This window comes from Carassius carassius, chromosome 33, assembly GCF_963082965.1.
Source record: "Carassius carassius chromosome 33, fCarCar2.1, whole genome shotgun sequence".
Taxonomy (NCBI): Eukaryota; Metazoa; Chordata; class Actinopteri; order Cypriniformes; family Cyprinidae; genus Carassius; species Carassius carassius.
In genome coordinates, this window is record NC_081787.1 from 6,176,433 (window position 1) to 6,195,654 (window position 19,222).

At 39.6% G+C, this 19,222-nt stretch overlaps 1 protein-coding gene across 1 annotated transcript in view; it reads right to left on the minus strand.

Annotated features, from left to right (window-relative positions):
• The window catches only part of LOC132113591 (glypican-6-like), a 38,577-nt gene that overhangs the window by 6,974 nt on the left and 12,381 nt on the right, over positions 1 to 19,222 (minus strand). Inside the window, exon 2 of the mRNA XM_059521431.1 lies at positions 7,720 to 7,878. Coding sequence (XP_059377414.1) covers positions 7,720 to 7,878 — 159 coding nt within the window. The remainder of the gene's footprint in view (positions 1 to 7,719; positions 7,879 to 19,222) is intronic.

A 19,222-nucleotide genomic window follows, 5' to 3' on the forward strand; every position in this document is an offset into this window, starting at 1 on the left:
GTGCAAGAAATCTGCCTTTTGAACACGTCCCCTGCGTCGCGCACAGTCTCCAGCGTTCTGTCATAGTATCTCTGCACAACAGCGCGTTTGACAACGTCCTGGCCAAATGCAGAAAGGTTGTGGGCCATTTTAAGCACAGTCCAGCGAGTGCTGCAGAATTAGAACAAAAACAAATTGAACTTAGACAAAAGAAGGAGTCGCTTATACAAGACATTCCAACCAGATGGAATTCGACTCTGGACATGATAAAAAGTGTTCGCAGAAACGAACAGCCACTGAGGGAGTTTTTAAAAAACGAATTTCGAAGGTGAAAATTAATATTCGAATAAAAAAAAAATGTGGAAAAAAGGCCTGCTGTAGTAGAGGCGTGGCTGTCTGCTTTGCGAGTGGGCCGCTAGCACGCCTGAGGGTTCAGGGACAGGTCACAGCCTCACAGGAGTCGCACTGTCTGGCACAGCATCACTGCTGAAAGTTGACGCGTCTTCATGGAAGATGCCAGCAAGTGCAGAGCCCAACTCGACCGCAGCAGAGAAAGTGAGGTAAAATTTTGACCCGCGAGATAAAGTTGTATGCAAGCTATTCAAGATACAGTTAGCATACCGTTCAACCATGAGGTCACATCTCAAAAATGTGCACCCAAATGAGCATGGCATAATGTGTGGAACTCCAGCTAAACAGTCACGTCTTGACACTTAATGTTACTTTGCATCGCCCGCCGCAAGCACTTTGTCTGCAACACGGATATAACGGATAAATTAATTTCGTTCATTTGTAAGGATATGAGACCGATCAGTAGGCCTATCATGGATGGGGCAGGCTTCGGGGAGTTCTGTCAAGCAATGGAAGCGAGGCTTGATTATTTATCGTTTCATGTCAAGGAAAAGTTACATGTTTACCACAGCACAGCTCACTCGGAGCATTCAATGTCAAACTTCAATTAATATTAATAATATTTGTTTCAATCACTGAATGAAGCCTGCTTTATTTAGGACAGAATTCGCGACCTTAAATTGCTTGCACAAAACTCTTGATCAGCACTGAAAAATGTGTTTGTTCATTTAAACCGTTATGCGCAGAGAGGGTGAGAGAGCGTGAGGTCTGCAGTCTTGGCCATTAGTTGATTTCCTTGTTTTTGTGTAGGTAATACGTTGTCAAATATGTTTAAACTTAAATAGACTATCTATATAAGTAGTTATGTCTCTTTGTATTATTTTGTCCTGTTATTGACGTAATGCGCGTCATTGACATCATGCACCACCAGATGTTCGAATATTCGTGTTTTTTTTTGGAGGGAATATTCGAACGTCATTTTTGAGCAATTTTGACAGCCCTATAGCCTACTGATAAACATCCCACCCCTCCTGTGACCCATGGTTTGTATTGTATTCGGTAGTTTTATTACAGTCTAGCTATGTGTATTGAAACGCAGTGAGCAACGGACTTTCAAGATAAAAAGTACATATATAAAAAAAGTACATATATAAAAAAAGTACATATATAAAAAAGTACATATATATATATATATATAATTTTTTAGTGGACTTCTAGGTAAAAATTAAATAAAAGGCTAGTTGTTGTACTATATTCTTAGGTTTCTGAAGCCGTATGATAAACCTATAACAATTGATGAAGTCAAACCTGTTAATTTATTACAAGTTAATCTCTTCAAAAGACCTGGAATACAGGCAAAGTCATCCAGGCTGATGCGACCAGTGTCAGAAAAGATCTCTATGAAGATTCATTAAAAATTCAATTTGGAACAACATAGCAGGGAGTAAATGATGGTATCTTTCATTTTTGAGAGAACTACTTGTTTAACACTCATTAGTTACAAGAAACATTTGCAAATTGGTCATTTTGGTGAGCCCTCACCTTTAAAGAATTCTCGTGTAAGAAATAAGAAACAAATAAGAGATCTCTACATCTTATCTTTAAAAGAATGTGCACACACTGACCATGAACACAAACATAACAGATTTGAATTTGATCACATGCGTAACATGGAACAGAGTTTGCATGCAGAAAGAAAAGCACAGACTGTCAACTTCGACACATATAAAATGAATTCTTATTAACTGTGGAACGCCAGCTGGCAGCATGTCCATGTCTTTGTCATTACAATGACACTCAGGAGACAGTGATTTAGTGCTCCGCAGATCCCTGGGCCTAACTTGCTCTCACTGACTGGAAAACCTACCAGGACTGCCAAGGAGGCCAGAAAAGCACATGGTTATTATCTAAACAGAATAATGCATATTCCATTTGACCCAACGCAAGGTTTTCACTCACTATATTCCAGAAAAATAACTTTTGTGTCTAAAGAGAAAGAGCTGAGAGCGCAGAAAGGATGAAGGGCAGCTCGTGGTTCCAATAGGTAATGTCTCGCCCATCGAGCCGGTTGAGGCTGACCGCTATCAATGGCATTTTCCTGTTGTCACATTCCATTCACTTTTCTTTCCCTCTGCACCACTCTTGCTCCATCCTTCAGAAGGCTTTTCAATAGGATTACTGAATAATGCTGACTGCCCTCCCCGAAAACGAACCTGTACCCCCCTGAAACCCCTCGCACTCGCTGACTCTCTCCTGCTTTCAGTTCATCAATGGCTTCAGAAGGCTCTCTTCATTGGAGACGGGGAACAATGACCTATTTCTTCCTGAGGAATGTCAGGCCCCCTTCCCTCCCAGCCTCCCCAAATAATCCAGCCCCTCTCTCCCATGAAACCCTCTCTCTCTCTCTCTCTCTCCTGGGCCGGCAAACCCTACTTTCTTAATCTGAACAAAATGAGAATTCCAAAGAAATGCGTCCCCTCTCTTCCCGCTCTCACACATGCTCACCCTGCAAAGTGCACCATTTGTTTTTCGCCTTTGTATCCTCTTTCTCCTCTTGCTAGAAGCCCACCAGCCTGCAGCACAGATGCCCTGCGCATAATGAGTGAGACTTTGAAGTGTTAAGTGTTCATGCATCTGAAAGCGTCATCTGGTGTCCTTGTAAACTGTCTTTCACTACCCACAGGCTTCATCGACACAAACAAGACACCTCAGGTTTAAAAAACAAGGCTGCTATCAATGCCACCTCAAGCTAACACCCAGTCAGGTGAATGACAAGAGGTGTGTGTGTGTGCTTGTGTGAGAGAAGGACAGGGGAATGCCAGTGTATTTGAGGGCTTTTATAAATGCCCCATCATGCTGTGTAACCACGGATACCGGAAACACAGCAGCCCTTGCATTTAGTTCCCCTCCCACGAGTGGCCCTCGTCCCCTGGCCCCACACAGGGAGAGAGATAGAAGGCACCCAGCTCCACGCTCCATTGACAGAGATTAAACCGTAAGGGCCAATGCACCCACCTTCCTCCAGTTCCTGAGGAATGCCAGAGCTATCACAAGTTTAAAGCCAGGGAGGAGGAAAGAACGAGGAGAGGGAAATGGATGAGAGAGAGGTGAGGATGAGGAGGAGAATATTTTCCAGGTTTGCAAGTCTGTGTGCTATTACCAAAGAAAACATGAATTTACATGAGCCACTTGTCAGAAAACCACTTCAAGGACATGCATGCTAAATCATAGTCAAGTAAAATGAATTTTTGTAGTTTTTGGAAGATTTTTGTGCTTATGCATCAAGGCATGACTAGAGACAATTATACCCCACTGAAATGCAAAAAACCCAAAGGTTTGCTAAACTGCTTATGGGTCAATGGCATGATGGTGGTTTTTTTTTTTTGGTCCAAATCTACCAATTGACTTAAATACATTTAAATGCAATTTGTGTATGCAATGATTACCAGACAAAAGCAGTAAAGCACATTTGTTAAAATATTACTATTCAAAAAACTTTTGTTAGCCAAACTAAAGTCATGTGGTGTAATCAACTTGCAGAAACATAAAAAATAAATAAAATAAAAATAAAAAACAGACCCTTCTGACTTGAAACTTTAAATTACTGAATTTTTATTTGACTTCATAAAAATAAAGATTTTTCCTTTTCTTTATTGTGGACACATTGTCTCGGACTCTTTGTGCATAAAGCAAAGTTTGTCACTTAACATCCACCATCCCCCACACCACTTCCTCTCTACATACTTCCCAACACATTTTCTGAGATTCTGGGACCCAGTGTTACAGTTGGAGGGGCGTTATTCAGGCATCCTACTTCGTCATTAAAAGACTTTATGATACACAGGCGCAGGCTGCGCACCTCCCCTTCTGATTTTTCTATTAAAACAACTGGTTTAGAGATGTGTGTGAAAAGTTATCTGGGAGGATGCTCGCCGAGAGAATTACAATATCTATGAGGAGGAATGGAAAATGGTGTTTGGACTCAACAAAGGTCCCAAATCCCAGAGTGCTCAAACATGTTCCTCAGACATCTAGGAGGAGGGAAAATCCATTATTCGCTGTCCCGCCCTCCACACTAGCTTATTCCTCTACTCATCCCCTTTTGATAACTCTTTTTGATTTTACTTTATCCCAGGCAGTAATTGTTCCCCATTTGGGCCAATTAGTTGCTCAGCTTCTTTCTGTCCTTGTGGCATTTCAACCCCCCTGCAGAGGCATCAAGGATAAGAATTTGCTAGGGGGTAAATCCTAATTCTTACAGCGCAATCACAGCTCCTCCAGACAAGGTCACCCAGACCCAGACCGGACACACGGGAAGTAACAAACACACCAGACTCTAGAGGAAAACTATTTATGGTAGGGGATTTAATTGCCCGTGACTCCAACATCAAGGCTTTCAAAGCAGAGGCTGCTTCCAGTGCAAACGCACCCAAACTCACTTAAGAGTGTGTGCTTAAATTAATTTAATCTTAATGACATCTAGCTGCTGTGCTGATAGCGAACATGTTCTACCACATTTCCTGCTGAACAAGTTGCATGTAATTCATTAAATCTTCATTACAATCTCCAACTACTATAAATACATTCATCTCTGCATCCTGTAGGCCTGTCTAGCGCAGAGGAAACGTCTGTTTGTGCGCAAACGAGGAAAAACTGTTTCTGCTGTAGCAAAAATCTCTTTTACACTCTTAAAGAGACTCAAAGGGATCTCATTTACACAGACATTTCTCAAGCGGAGAAAATACTTAGGTTTTAATGAAAGAACGCATTGAGGGTGTCTTTGTTTGCAAGCATAAAAGCTACTGGTATTTTAAGGCTGTTTAGCTCATTAAGTCACATGCCAGGGTCTAGTGCACATATTACGCAGACTGGCGATTCAGCGTGTATTCCCACAGTAAGAGTTCAAAAGACCTGAGAACCTGGAGATGGAGGAGAAATGAAAGGCATAACAGACTTATGGCAGAGAGAAAATGGGGAGAATAGGGGACAAAAAGCAGCAGAAAAAAAAGAGCAGAGGCGGCGGGCGGATCTGGCCACTGCTGCATTCCGACACGTCACATTCCTGCTCACATCTGGCTGCAATACACACCATCCCTGTTACCATTTACTCCCTGAAGTCTCACTTTCTTTTTACATTCACACAAACAAGCAATCTTGAGAGCCGACCAGGTCACCTCTCACTTCCATCATTGTTCCCTGGAAGCCATCACCTCGGATTCTGTTCCCATCCTCCGCAACAGGATGTAAAAAGATGATACTTCACTACCAAGATTCTACTTAAACATAAATGCATAATAAACCAATCTAATGTGCCTAAAAGACCTGTCTATCATTATTATTATTATTAAACACTGACAAGAAAAAGAAAAATGCGTAAAACCACAGTGAAACCAATATGATACTAATGGCAAGTATAAAAAAGTAATGCATTTAGCAGATGCTTTTATCCAAAGCAACTTACAAGGCAATTAGGCTAACATTTTTTACCTAACAGTAAAAAAAAAAAAAAAGAATAAAATAATAATAATAATAATAATATAAATAATAAATAAAAAATAAAAATAGTAAAATTAAAAGATTTGTTTTTAAGTAAAAATGCAGTAATTTTTTATTTTTATTGTTAATGTAATGATAATTACTGATAGAAAAAAATATTATTTTAATATCATTAACATTAAAAATCTTTACAAATATTTTTTTACTTAACTTTTAATTGTTAATGAAGTTGCTAATAATAATAATTATTGACAAAACAGTTGTTCTAAAAAACACTCCATTAATACAATTTAGTAAATATAAGTAAAAATGCTATTTTTTCTTGTTAAAAATGTTGATTATATCAATATTATTAATTACTTTTGATAGAACAACAACAATTATTATTAATAGTGATGTATCGATCTGATACTCCGTATCGGTTCCGATATTGTCATTTTCTGCCAGATCGGTATCGGTCAGACGAAAACGATCCAAATGCGATGTAGTGCGTATACTTTTCTGTTATTTTTAAGCCCCATGAAAAGCACAAAAAGATTATAAAGCACCATAATGATTTTGTGCACTATATTTCAAGTGTTCTGAAGCCGTTCCATAGTTTAATGTGAAGTAGAGATGAATATTTAAGTCAAGTTTACAAACTCTTCTCCCTGTCTGCCATCCTCCATTCAGCATTCAAACAGCGTGCAAATTTGGTTACTGCAGTCATATGTTGCTGCCTTCATTACTGTTCAAGGCATTTAAAAGAAATGTCTTTTCATTTTATAGGTTGTGGGTGGGTGGGTGTGTGTGTGTGTGTGTGTGTGTGTGTGTGTGTGTGTATATATGTATACACTCAGATTTTCGGATCTGTTCTGAAAAAATGGTATCGTTGCATCCCTAATTTATTATTAATTAAACAACATCAATAGTAATAAAAAATTTACATCATAACACACCCCAACTCTCACAGAACTTGCCAGAAAACAGAGTGTGTTGAGTCCATTTAAAACCGCCCTGCTGCTCTGCCAGAGACACAAGGCTTTGGTAAAATTGGATGGCCACATGAGAGTCAACATGGGTCTCATTTAGAAATAGCTGTGGCTCAGAGCAAATGGGTGACAAATCGTGTGTGAGTGGAGGAAGATGTGCCAACAGCACTTCATTTATCCTTCCTTGTCTGTCTAGTCATTGACCATCAATCCAAACACCATCTCACCATTTCATCTCAGAGGCAACAGCCCAATACATTCCTGGCTGGATTCTAACTCTTTCAGCTACCCAGGGGGATGTTTTTCCTTAAAATGTTCCCTTGATGAACTTGAACTGGGTCTATCCAGATACATGTGACCAGGCCTCTAATCTGTCTCACTTTTCCTCATTTGACACACTTTTATGGCATGAAGAGAAGGGAGCAAATAAAACATGCATCATAAACCAGGCGAGTGTGTCTTTGTGTGTGTGTGTGTGTGAGATGGCATCTGTGGGGTTTTCCCCTCCTGAACGAGTCAGCAGTGTCGATGCATGTTCCCATGCACCCCTCTGCCCTGCACTGGGGAAACCTGATCCCTCTCTCCCAGCCTATGTTCACTGCCACATGCACTGCAGAGAGGAAGCCAGGCCTCTGCATGTGTGTGTGTGGTCTGTCTGCAAGCATGAGAGTGCGCACGCACACGGGTGTATGGCAGATGACAGTGGGATGTTGAGGGACAGGTGGAGAAATGGATGTATAGACTGTGTCTGGCAGTCGGGGGTGTCTGTCAAACTAGCTGTAGCAGTGTATGGAAAGGCAGGGTGAGCGGATCAACAACTGATTAACAGACAATATCGCAACTCATTTGAATGCAAATGACAAGCAAAACAGTTGGATTTGGTAGATTTGCATGCGTGATTGTGTGTAAGAGCTGTACTGACGGTCAAAGTGACGGTGTCTCTGGGTGAAGGTTTTCCGCAGGTTGGAGCTGAGCTGATGAACGGGGGCTTTCAGGTCCATGTGGCTCTGCTGACTCAGTTTTTCCTCCATCTCCAGAGTACAGCAGGAGAAACCTTGAGGACACACCTTCAGATGATTTCCTGGAAAAGGCAAACAGAGAGAAGGTTACCAAATGTAAACAGTCTAACAAAACTTTTTTTTTCTTACTGCCTTTATACAATTTAATTACAACAATATACTTTACAATTTATTTATTGTATTTAATAATTGTATTATAGTATAGATAAACCAACGTTTCACTGCTAAGCCATGTAATTTGTAAATGAAAGGCATTTCTAGTAGTGGTCTCAGACATTTGGACCTCACTTAATGTAATATAACACTGACAACATACAGCTGTTTTACAATGCCAATAAAGCTCTTGAATCTTAAATGTTACAGAGCAAGTCCTTTTATTTACTAATTCTTTATTGAATTATGTCTAGACGTTTTGAAAACTGAAAGCTGAAAACCTAACGTCAAACTCATTTCCAATACAAAGAACAGAACTGAACACAAAGTGCTTACAGTATAAAGTGAGCTGACAAGCCACAGTCATCCTAGACAAAAAGCAAAAACTGAATATTCAAGACCCTGTGGACGCATGTTTCAGTACTTCTAAGGAAACCTGGGCTTTCTTCGTGATTCGCCCATTCAGAAAACAAGTCTGCACTGCAGTCGTCAAGTGAATGGCACAGATGGACAGCGAGCGGCTGGATTAAACAAGGCGTCACATTAACATGGGGAGTGTGAGAAGGGCGCACTGTGCAGTCGCAGCTGCAATAATGTTTTGTTTTTCTCTGTTTTTTTATGCAGTTGTTGGAATTCAAGAGAACACAAGGGTCCTTTCAGTGGATGGGACTCTGACCAGCGGTTTGGCTACCCATGCTGCTGTTCAGCGACACTGGCCACCTTGGACAGCATACTGCAAACCGAGGCCATTTCTCAGTGTGGCTATACATTTCACTCCATGCATTTTATATTTATTAACTGAAATTTAGATGATTTTGAAGGTCAGTGTTCCTGTGAGGGATTATCGGGGCACAAGAACAATCTGAAAAGATTCTTATCAGCATTGCGCATGAATAATAATTAGACGACAATGCTCACCCAATGGTCATAAGTGATTTATTGAAAAACAGATTAGAACCATTCAATTGATTGATCAATCTAATGAATGAAAGCACTGACGCAAACAGTATACATGTATTTTAATTTATTTTGCACAGCAGCCAAACAATTTTTATATTAGATTTTGGCCAGCAAAGTGGAAGAATATTATCTAAATTTTGAAAAGCGACTACATATAATGGTTACTTCACCCCTGGGTTGACCCTACTCTGTCTATAAACAGGCGCAGTGCATTCTGTCATGTGCACTACGATATCTGTGACATGACTCGTATCGGAGCATCTGCTGAAAACATTGGCGTGGGTGAAAAGTGAGGAGCTGTTGAGAGCTTACAAATAATCACCATCTCACAAAATATCCAAGAGGAATTGTCACTGACCACAGCCAGGGCTTTTTTTACACAGGCGGAGCAGGAAGGAGAGGCAGCGTGTGTTAATGTGAGGGATGGGGCATCTTGTGCATGGCAACGGTCTGCTTTTTAATAGATATCAGTGGGGTGTCGAATGCCCTTATCAATCCTGCATTGAAGCAGATTTCCCCAAAAAATATATGAACAGAAGTTACGGCTTTATACATAAGGAGTCTTAAGGAATTAGTTTGTAAAGCTAAAAAAGAGCAACACCTTTACCCTGCCGTGGGCCCCAGACCAGCTGTAACCCTCAACTCAACTGGGACCTCGTCCAAATCACTCACTTATTTTCACACACTTGGCATCAGGTACATACAAGACCTGTACATCATATCTCAGCCCAACAGACAGCTCTTTGTATAAGGGCATTTGGAGAGAGAGAGAGAACCTAACCTAAAAAAGCAAAGCAAAAATTCTATTAAAAACACAGAAAATGGAACCAAATGTAAAGGTTTTGCAAATTACTGAACAGGGAAAACAATTTTGAACCTTTAACCATTTCAATACAGACCATTAACTAATCAAAACAATCAACGCAGGGAAAACGTAATTATAGTAACAAATTTTAAGCTTTGCATAAAAATACAGCCTTGAGTTAATATGTAATCCAAAACTTATTAAGTGTGTCATTTGCTGATGCCAAAGTTGACACATCAGCCTGCTAAAACCAACAGTCACCATATTGCATGTTTTACTCAATACATTTATAATCAATACACCCATCTTTTAAGAGTTCAATATGGCTGCATGCACAGGCTAATATTGGCAGACAAATGCAAAAGGGAGGTTTGTGATTTCATGTTGCTTTAACACAAGGCCAAACTTTTTGACAGCAATAAGATCCATTTCCATGTGATCCTTAGGACTAAAGCACCTGACTATAAATCTGAAAAAGAGATTTGTTATTACTGTCTCCAATAAGTCACTTCCTATTGCTGTTCTGGAGGCCCAAGAATATTCTGTTTTGCTGACGGATGAGGGGATGGAAACTGCCCTGTGGACAAAACCCAGATTAGTCCTGATGCCCCCCCACCGTTCCCCTCTCTCCTTCTGCCCCAACCACGATGTGCCCCTGGCCCCAGACAGACATCACCCCACATAACCCAACGCCGCTAGCCAGCAGGATTAACCACAGAGGTCAAAGGTTAACAGCCACTCCTCTGAGACAGGCCATGCACTGTGACCCTGCAAGGGACTGACCAGCAGACCCACCACCCACACACACACTCAATCACAGGCCGGACCCTCGGAGTCAGAAGTCATAAATTCTCCGGGGGATTATTTCAGGCCGGCCGTCACTATAAATTGCTCTGGCCACCACATCATCATGCTGTTGCCAAAAGAAAGTAATGGGCTTCACTGTTTTCTGCCTTATAAAACACATGCGTCAATTTCCACATTCCTGCATGAGTGTCAATAACACATTTCAGGTGGTTATGACGAATCATCATTGTTCTAGTTAGAGAAATCTTGCCTTGACAACTAACTGAAAATAAAATTTTTCATCTAATATTTATATATTATTTCAAATACCAAAAATGAAATTTAGTAGTTTCAATTGCCCATATTATTTTGAATTGTTAAGATGAAAAATGTCAGTCAGTGGATGATTTTGTAATCTTGAAAATGTCAAAACCTGAATGTTAAGAGGTTTAAGCTAACTTTACTGTAGAAAACTGAAGAAAATACATTTTGCTTGTTTAAAATTTAGTTTTAAGGCGCAAAAAAGTGACAGGAGACATTTATAATGAAAGTGACAACATGATTCACACACTCCCATGAGAGTTGACTACAAAACAACATGGCTGACATCCCAACACCAGAGCCATCTTTACACAAGCTTTAGTAACCTCAGAAGAAGGGGAACTGCTATTTGACTAGGGCTGGGTATCGATTCAGATGTTCCAGATCGATTTGATTTCGATTCACAAGCTCTCAAATCGATTCGATTTTGATTCTCGATTCGATTTTCGATTCAATTTTCTTATTAGGGCTGCAATCGGGCCTTAAAAGTTAAGCCCGACAGGACCCGAGCCCGACAAGTACATTTTGATTGACAGCTTTTTAAAAGCCCGAACCCATTTACAAGCCAACATTATTCAAATGTATGCACGCACAGCTCTTTTGCCTATTGTCAGGAATGAGTCATTTATACATGTTTTAACAATTTATACATGACTAACGTAATAGGCCACTTGGAAGTTTGAACAAAAAAATAAAATAAGTCCTCTGTAACAATGTAATATCTCAGCACTCTATAAATAGCATAGGCTTATTTAGCATATAAACAGGCCAACGCACCAATAAAAACAAGTCTTTCTTAAAAAAATTTAATTAAGAAAAAATCTAAATTAAGATGGGTATTTGGCAATAACAAAATTAATTAAGATAAAGGCTCTGCCGGCTTTGCTTCGCCATAGCAGCTGACATAATAAAATAATAATGCCAACATTAGCTTATATAGCCTACCCTGTCTACATTATGCATTTAAGACTCAATTAATATTTAGTTATTATTTGAAAAACATTTTCTCACCAAGATTAGGTAAGGCCTAAGTGTTTTTGTGGAGGAAAATGATTGAATCCACTGTAGATGTCTTCAGCGCGTTCCTGCGCTCACTGATGGTGCGTCCAGCAATATAACCCTCTGGCTCATTGTTCGAGGATTCCCATTACAAACAAGGTCAAAACTTTTCCAAACCTCAGACTTTGCTTTAGTTGCTGGTGCTACCAAAACGTAATCGTCAGAGGCAAGCCTCTGTTTCAACTACTTAGCATACATTTTCGCATCTTTCTCACGCTAATCGAAACACATTACATGACCGCTCATTTACCGTACAAGCCCGAGCCCGTGTAAAATTATATAAATGAAGCCTGAATCGAAATGAAGTCCGATCGGGTTCGGGTTCGGGCAAAGATCTTAAGATCTATTTTCTATACTCGATTCAAGTCAATGAATATAGATTTAATACAAATACTATATGTATAAAAAAGAACAGTGAACAGTCCACAACACTATCGTCGTCGTCTTGCTTACGAAATCTAAAATGCTTCCATACCTCTGACTTTTTATCTGAAGGTGGCATCAACGTCGACAAAGCACCTGAAACCCTTTAAGCCAGTGGTTCTCAACCTTTTTTTCCAACGGGCTGCATTATGGTCCAAGTACAAGTCTCGCGGGCCGCACGCACATTACGTCATCAATACAAACCAACCTGATTTATAATATTATAGCCTAAATATTATCATATCTAATCGATTAGATTCATTGAAATAAATAATTCAACTACACCTGACTCTGTCGGGAGCTATACAATTTTGTGAAATTTGGCTCGATGTAGTAAAAGCACAATGAAGTTGCGATTGTAAAGCCTGTGTTATACTTTCTGTATGAGCAATCCGGACGCAGACACGGTCAGCGCAGACGCAGACTTCTTCCATTTATACTTCCGAAAGCGTACGCTGATGGTCCACTCTGCAACAAACATGTGAACAAATAATTGCCCAGAATCATTGCACATCACTGTCTTTATATTCTTTATTGACAGATTGCACAGGTTCGTTTGGCAATGGGCTTCTTCACACTGCCTGAACATGTGCAATTGTGCTTTTGAAGACTACTGACCACGCGCACCTGTCCACGCGGTCGTCTGCTCAGAGCCTCGGCACACACTCTCCGATGGCGTAAGACGCGCACGGGAGCATGACTTTGCACGACATTGCAGAAAATGTGCGTTCACAAATGTAGCCTATGTTGATCCAAATATGGAAAGCACTTTCGAATTTAATAATATGAGGTTCTCTCCAGAGATGTTTTGCCACATTTCTTCAATTAACGATGATTGCTGCGTAGTATATGGTGTTTCTATTTGCTTGAACTTCAAGTGAATTGCAAAAGTTTTGTGTGTGTGTGTGTGTGTGTGTGTGTGTGTGTGTTCAGCATATGTTGGGCCGCATTTGAATTCGTGAGGGGGTACGGGTTGAGAACCACTGCTTTAAGCACTGAATGAATGAATGACGGGTTCGTTGGTAACATCGCACAAGGCACATAAGAGGGTGACATCTAGTGGAGAAAATTTGTAATTAGATTAACGCCAATCTTACGTTCAATGTCTGTGGAAATAAATATGGAAAAAAATCGATTCATGGCCTTTGAGAATCGATTTTGAATCGACCACATTTTAAAAAACGATTAATCGAAAAATCTATTTTTTTACCCAGCCCTATATTTGACAAGAAGCTTTTTCTCTGGTGTGGCCTGGGGTTCGAGGCAGCCCGACCCAACTAAATCAGATGTGTTGTTTTGGCTAGTTTTCATAAGAGATAACAACAACTTGCAGATGGGGATAAAACATCAAACCTTGAGGGGAAATGCTCCAAATGAGTATTGCTTGAAACCTTTGTGGAATGAGCATTTAACGAGTACACTCCCTCCTTTTGGCAGAGGACGCTCGTGCATAGCTATTAGCTTCGAGATGAGAGCGGTTTTAATGGGATAAAAGGCAGAGCTAGATATTTGATTTCAAAATCATAGCCTTTCTATTATATGGTTGTCTCCTCCAGAATGTGCCTTTCATGTTCAGACATGTCCTTGCTGATGCACTCTCCTGTATTCACACCATCTGCATGAAGACAGATCTCAGCACTCCTCTCTTTGTGTGGCCTGAGGCTATCTTTGGACAGTCCATCCTTCATTTACAGAGTCATGAATACAGGGTGGAGGAAGGACAGCTTTCACAATGTCTCCTGACAATCGTCCTATCCTGAATTCTGTCTACCAGCCTGAAAGGACAAGGGCCTTGATATCAACAAGTATGACATCACGCAACAGCTCTAAAGCATTTATGAAGCACACAAAACATTCAATTACTTAAGAGTTACAGTGCTTTACAAAACCAACAAGAGCCAGACAACACCGTTTTATATTTCACTTTCGTTAATCAATAGCGCTGGGTGATATTGAGTTTTTACAATATATTTGCTGGCAATGTAAAATGAAAGCAAAATGATTATCTTTTATTTCACCATTAAGTTTCCAAAAGTGCATTTCATTGCACAAGTCTGATGTAACTAAATATTGTAAAAAAAAATTGACAATCTTTCCTTGTGCCACAATCTACAAATAAAGCCTTTTGGTGTAAATTTCAAAAGCCAGAATGAGCTGGGTAATTTAAACCGCCCATTTCAATGAAACTCAACTATTTGTTTGCATTCAGAAGTGCCTAAGAGGCACTTTTTAAATTAAAACATTTTAGTGAAAAAAGTTACAACTGATAGCTGTGGACAAATGGTTAAATAAAAAAAGTGTACATTTATTCTTAGAAATTATAAATAAAAACCAAGCCATGTTTTCCAGTGTTTAACCTAAAATTAAACATTTGACATTTACTTTGATGAAAAAATAAACAAACAGAAGAAATATCTATAGAGACCGAACTAGACCATTTTTTATTTGAGCTATATCACCTAGACTTGTTCACCGTTAGCACTGATTCTTTATTAAAATCGAGCTTTAAATTCGAGCCTCAAGTTTAAATACTTTGGTTCACTCAACGAGTATGAGAGGCCACAACTGGCATCTTGTTCATGAGGAAACAGCTGGCGCTCTCTATTTATGGAGTTGTAGAGAAGGTAAAAGATACAACTCCTCGGGTTTTCATTGTGCAGTTCCAACCGCAATGGGTGCGTATTCAAATGGGAAAACTGTAACAGGAACCCATTATTACAGAGCAACTACTCATATGGTGGTTATAAAGAGGGGAATTACTTTCTCTTTCTCTCCCAATCCAATCCAGCATCTCTCAAACACTGCCATGACAAGTTTACAACACTATTGCCAGCACAATGATGCCTTTCAGAGACTCGGAATAAATGTGGGACGGCTAAATGGAAATGACAGCAGAGCTGGCCGGTGCGTATGATCACTATTGGCACTTGCAGTGCAGCACTGAAACAAAAAAACGGCCTTTATTTTTCTATTTTAGTGTACTTATCAGGCTAGTCAAGGTTTCTTGTTTCAGGGCACCATAAACAATAATTTTTCAGTTTTTAATGACTACTTTTTCTTTCACTAACCCTTAAAGATGATAAGGCAGTTTTGCTGTTGTACCTACAATTAAAGCTGAAATATATGATTATTGTTGGATGTTAAAATAAAATACTCAAAAGAAACTATAATGCTTCAACTAAAAGCAAACAATTTATAGGCTGATTTTCTGGAGAAGGTTCCCCTCAAACACTATCATTATCATTATCAAAAACATTGCTATGTTTGTTGGAGTTTTAAGATCAGGCTCAGCTGATGCCATGCATTTGGGGCAGGACCGTTTGTGACCCTGGACCACAAAACCAGTCTTAAGTCGCTGGGGTATATTTGTACCAATAGTCAAAAATACATTCTATGGGTCAAAATGACTGATTTTTCTTTTATGCCAAAAATCATTAGGATATTAAGTAAAGATCATGTTCCACAAAGATATTTTGTAAATATCCTTCTGTAAATATATTAAAACCTAATGTCTGATTAGTAATATGCATTGATAAGAAATTTATCTTTACAGCTTAAAAGGCAATTTTCTCAAAATTTTGATTTTTTTTTTTCACCTTCAGATTCCAGATTTTCAAACCATTATATCTTGGCCAAAAAATGTCAGATCCTAACAAATTATAAACTTATTTATTCAGCTTTCAGATGATGTATAAATCTCAATTTCAAAGTGCTTACAGCACACCAGTATTCGGATGCAAAAAAAAAAAAAATTGTATCTCATGCTGATTTTTTCTTTTACACAACAAAATCCGATCTGTATTAGATGTGAGCAAACAAATCAGATTTTTTGTGCCAGTTTAAATGCAGCCAAATATTTCTGACATCATAACCATGATGTATTTATAATGACCCACTTGTTCCACTTACTCCCCAAAAAAGAACTTGATGAACCTTAGAATTTGTCTACATAGATCAATCTCTGATTCAAAATAGCAAAGAAAGTTCTATTTTCCCCAAATATGCACTCGTGCGTGTTCTGTTGATGCTGTTTACGGGGTCTGTGCTCAAGGATACATTCCTCAAGTCTAACACTATGAAAACATTAGCAAAAAAATCACTTCACAGGTCTGTTGACCTACAATTAAAGTGATGTTTTTCTAATCCAGCCCCCCTTCCCATTCCTGATATATCCTCCTCTTGCTCCACGGAGAGCACCAACTAACCCCTGGTCTTCTGAGGCTACATTCACAGGCTACACTACTGATCCAAAGCTGGCCATTTTCTATAGTAGGTTGCTCCATCTGGTTGATCCGTCCGCAGAGGCCACGAACCAGACTTCGTTTGGAACAAGTGGTGCTGAACCCTTTTGGTCTTTAATCTGGAGTTACGAGCGATATCTTTTGATAGAAACATCTCTCTGCAGCCCTATGGGGCAAGTGTCATAATAATGAGGAACTGAGTTAACGAGCAGGATATCCCACACCAAGAGGCCCATCTGACACTTGTGCAGGACAGGAAACCCTGTTATAATACGGTACAGTCCAGCCAAGCGGGGACACATGGCTCATTCAGCAAACTATGGCCCTTGTGTCCGGTAAGGCCGAAATAAAGGAAGCAACACAGAGTGAATAGACATAAAAAAACACTGTCAAATCACGGTTTGGCTAAAATATTACATTTAAATTCACAACAGGACAACAAGTTTAGACTAGGGAGACTTTTCCTTCACCTTCAAATAGTTAATGGTTAATAATGGTTTAACAAAGGTAATAGTGCAGCCAAAAACGTGACAAATGTTCAACAGTAGTTTATGGGTCAGTTGATGCAAAACACGTCCATGAATTTCTTTAGGGTTCATGGAAAATGCATATTTTAAGAAATTATTATTTACTTTTTTATGACTCTACCTACATTTGAAATGGTCTTGCAGTGTGACAATACATTTTTAAAGTTGCCATTATCTGTTTCCTAAAAGCTTATTGTGAACAACTGATCCAGGCATAAGTTTAAATTTAGCTTAAAAATGTTTAAAATGTATGCTTGACTTCTCCAATTGTTTAGTGTGCTTTAACCCTGCCCTTTATCGCAGTGGACTTTAAACTTGGATTTAGCCTAGCCAATCTGCCTTCATCTAATCAACAAATGATAGACAGAACAAAAGGTCTTCTATTTCGGCTACATCGCAACTTTAAAAATATTAATATTCCTCACAGTCTCTCAGTTAATGTAAGCTCATAAAAACAGCATTAGAATTACATTTAACAAACAGTTTAAGATGGACTACTTCATGTTGCACTGAAGGACGTGCTAACATACCAAAAAAGTATCTAATGCCAACTACCTTTGTTTCAGTAGAAACATCTTAGAACAAGAGTTACAGTCAGTGCTACATACATCTGGTTGCACTCTGAATTCACATAAATCTAATTCAAAAAATGATTTGGGCCCACAGAAATGTTTAAATCCACTTCTTGCTGAGCTTTTTCATTCTAATCGTATAAAACAAGCACTCAAAATTTACTTTGAAATGGTTCAGAGATTAGGAGTTTCAGCTGAGGAGAATTAGAGTTGAAGACACATGGCAGTCTGCCACAAGGCTAAGAAAAGCATGTGTGAGAAATGAAGCTTCCTTAAATTAATCAGGGATTAAAAGCTCTCCCACACAGCTGTCAAAACACCAAACCACCAACACTTTCTTTTCAGATGGAACGTGGGTTAATGAAGAGGAAGTAAATGCGCAAAAAACAAAGCAATATGGTTGTTTTCATCTAAAGTCAAGGTCCCGATCGTATACTACTGAGCCGTAACGTTTGACTCTTAATAACAGGCTTATGAGTCTAGACGGTTGTTTGATCATTAACCAGGGAAAGAGCACAGCAGTTAAACCATCTCCTGGTCTTCTGTGGTGCACTTAGCCACAGCAACATCAAGACTACACAAAACACAAACCAGATGTAAGGTATGATGCCGGGCAGGCAGGGAGCCTTAATACCACGTAAATCCTCAAAAACTCTGAATCGGTGCAGTGAGACACACATATGTTAGATTGATGTACACACTTGAGTGATCACCCACAAGCTCTCATCCTTTTGTACCAGTCAATCTCTGATTGCTAAACCAGAGCAGGGCCTCTGGCCAATTAAAACTCCCCACTGGTAAGCATTCCAAAAGGCTGCCATCCATGAACATTTACCCAGAAGTCCCTGGGGAGATTCCACAACATCACTCCGGCCTCTCACTCCGGGTCTGTCTCCCTCTCCCGCCCCAGTGTGCCGTCTCCAGCTTTGTCTCTGCTCACAAAAGCTCCCTGCCTACACCACTTCCCAGGTCACCTCATTGTGAATCATTTAACTTGCAACGGCTCTTTCACCGACTCATTAAAAGTCAGGACACTGCATGTTTGGAGTTTAACAGAGGAATCGGCGAATCTCCGTTGTTCATTACTTATATTGTGCTTTCATGAATGCTGGAGTGTGAAGATTCTAATACAAACTTCATGGAAGTCAGTTCATGGCTGAGCAGAGTCAGATCTCATGGGCGAAACTAGACAAGCACAACATGGTGATGAGAAAATCGAGTTTTGACCCAAAGATAAGTGTAAAAAAGTTAATAGGTTTTGATTTAGGGCTGCACTCGACTAAAGATGTTTCTGATGGACTAGCAGTTGCTCATTTAAAACAATTAGTCACATGTATATACTAATAAACCAAATAATTCATAATAATGAGCTTTTAATTGCCTATAGCCAATCAGTGTTTAAGCGCATGCATAAAACTTGCCAATGCGCACCACAGAAGTAATGATCATGAATGTGCCAGGGAAAAAAACTGCAAGAGGACTGTCTTATAATTATAGTAATTCTGCAGTGAGGAAGTCAACGACACTGACTCATCATCTCCACAGTGGACGTGCATGTT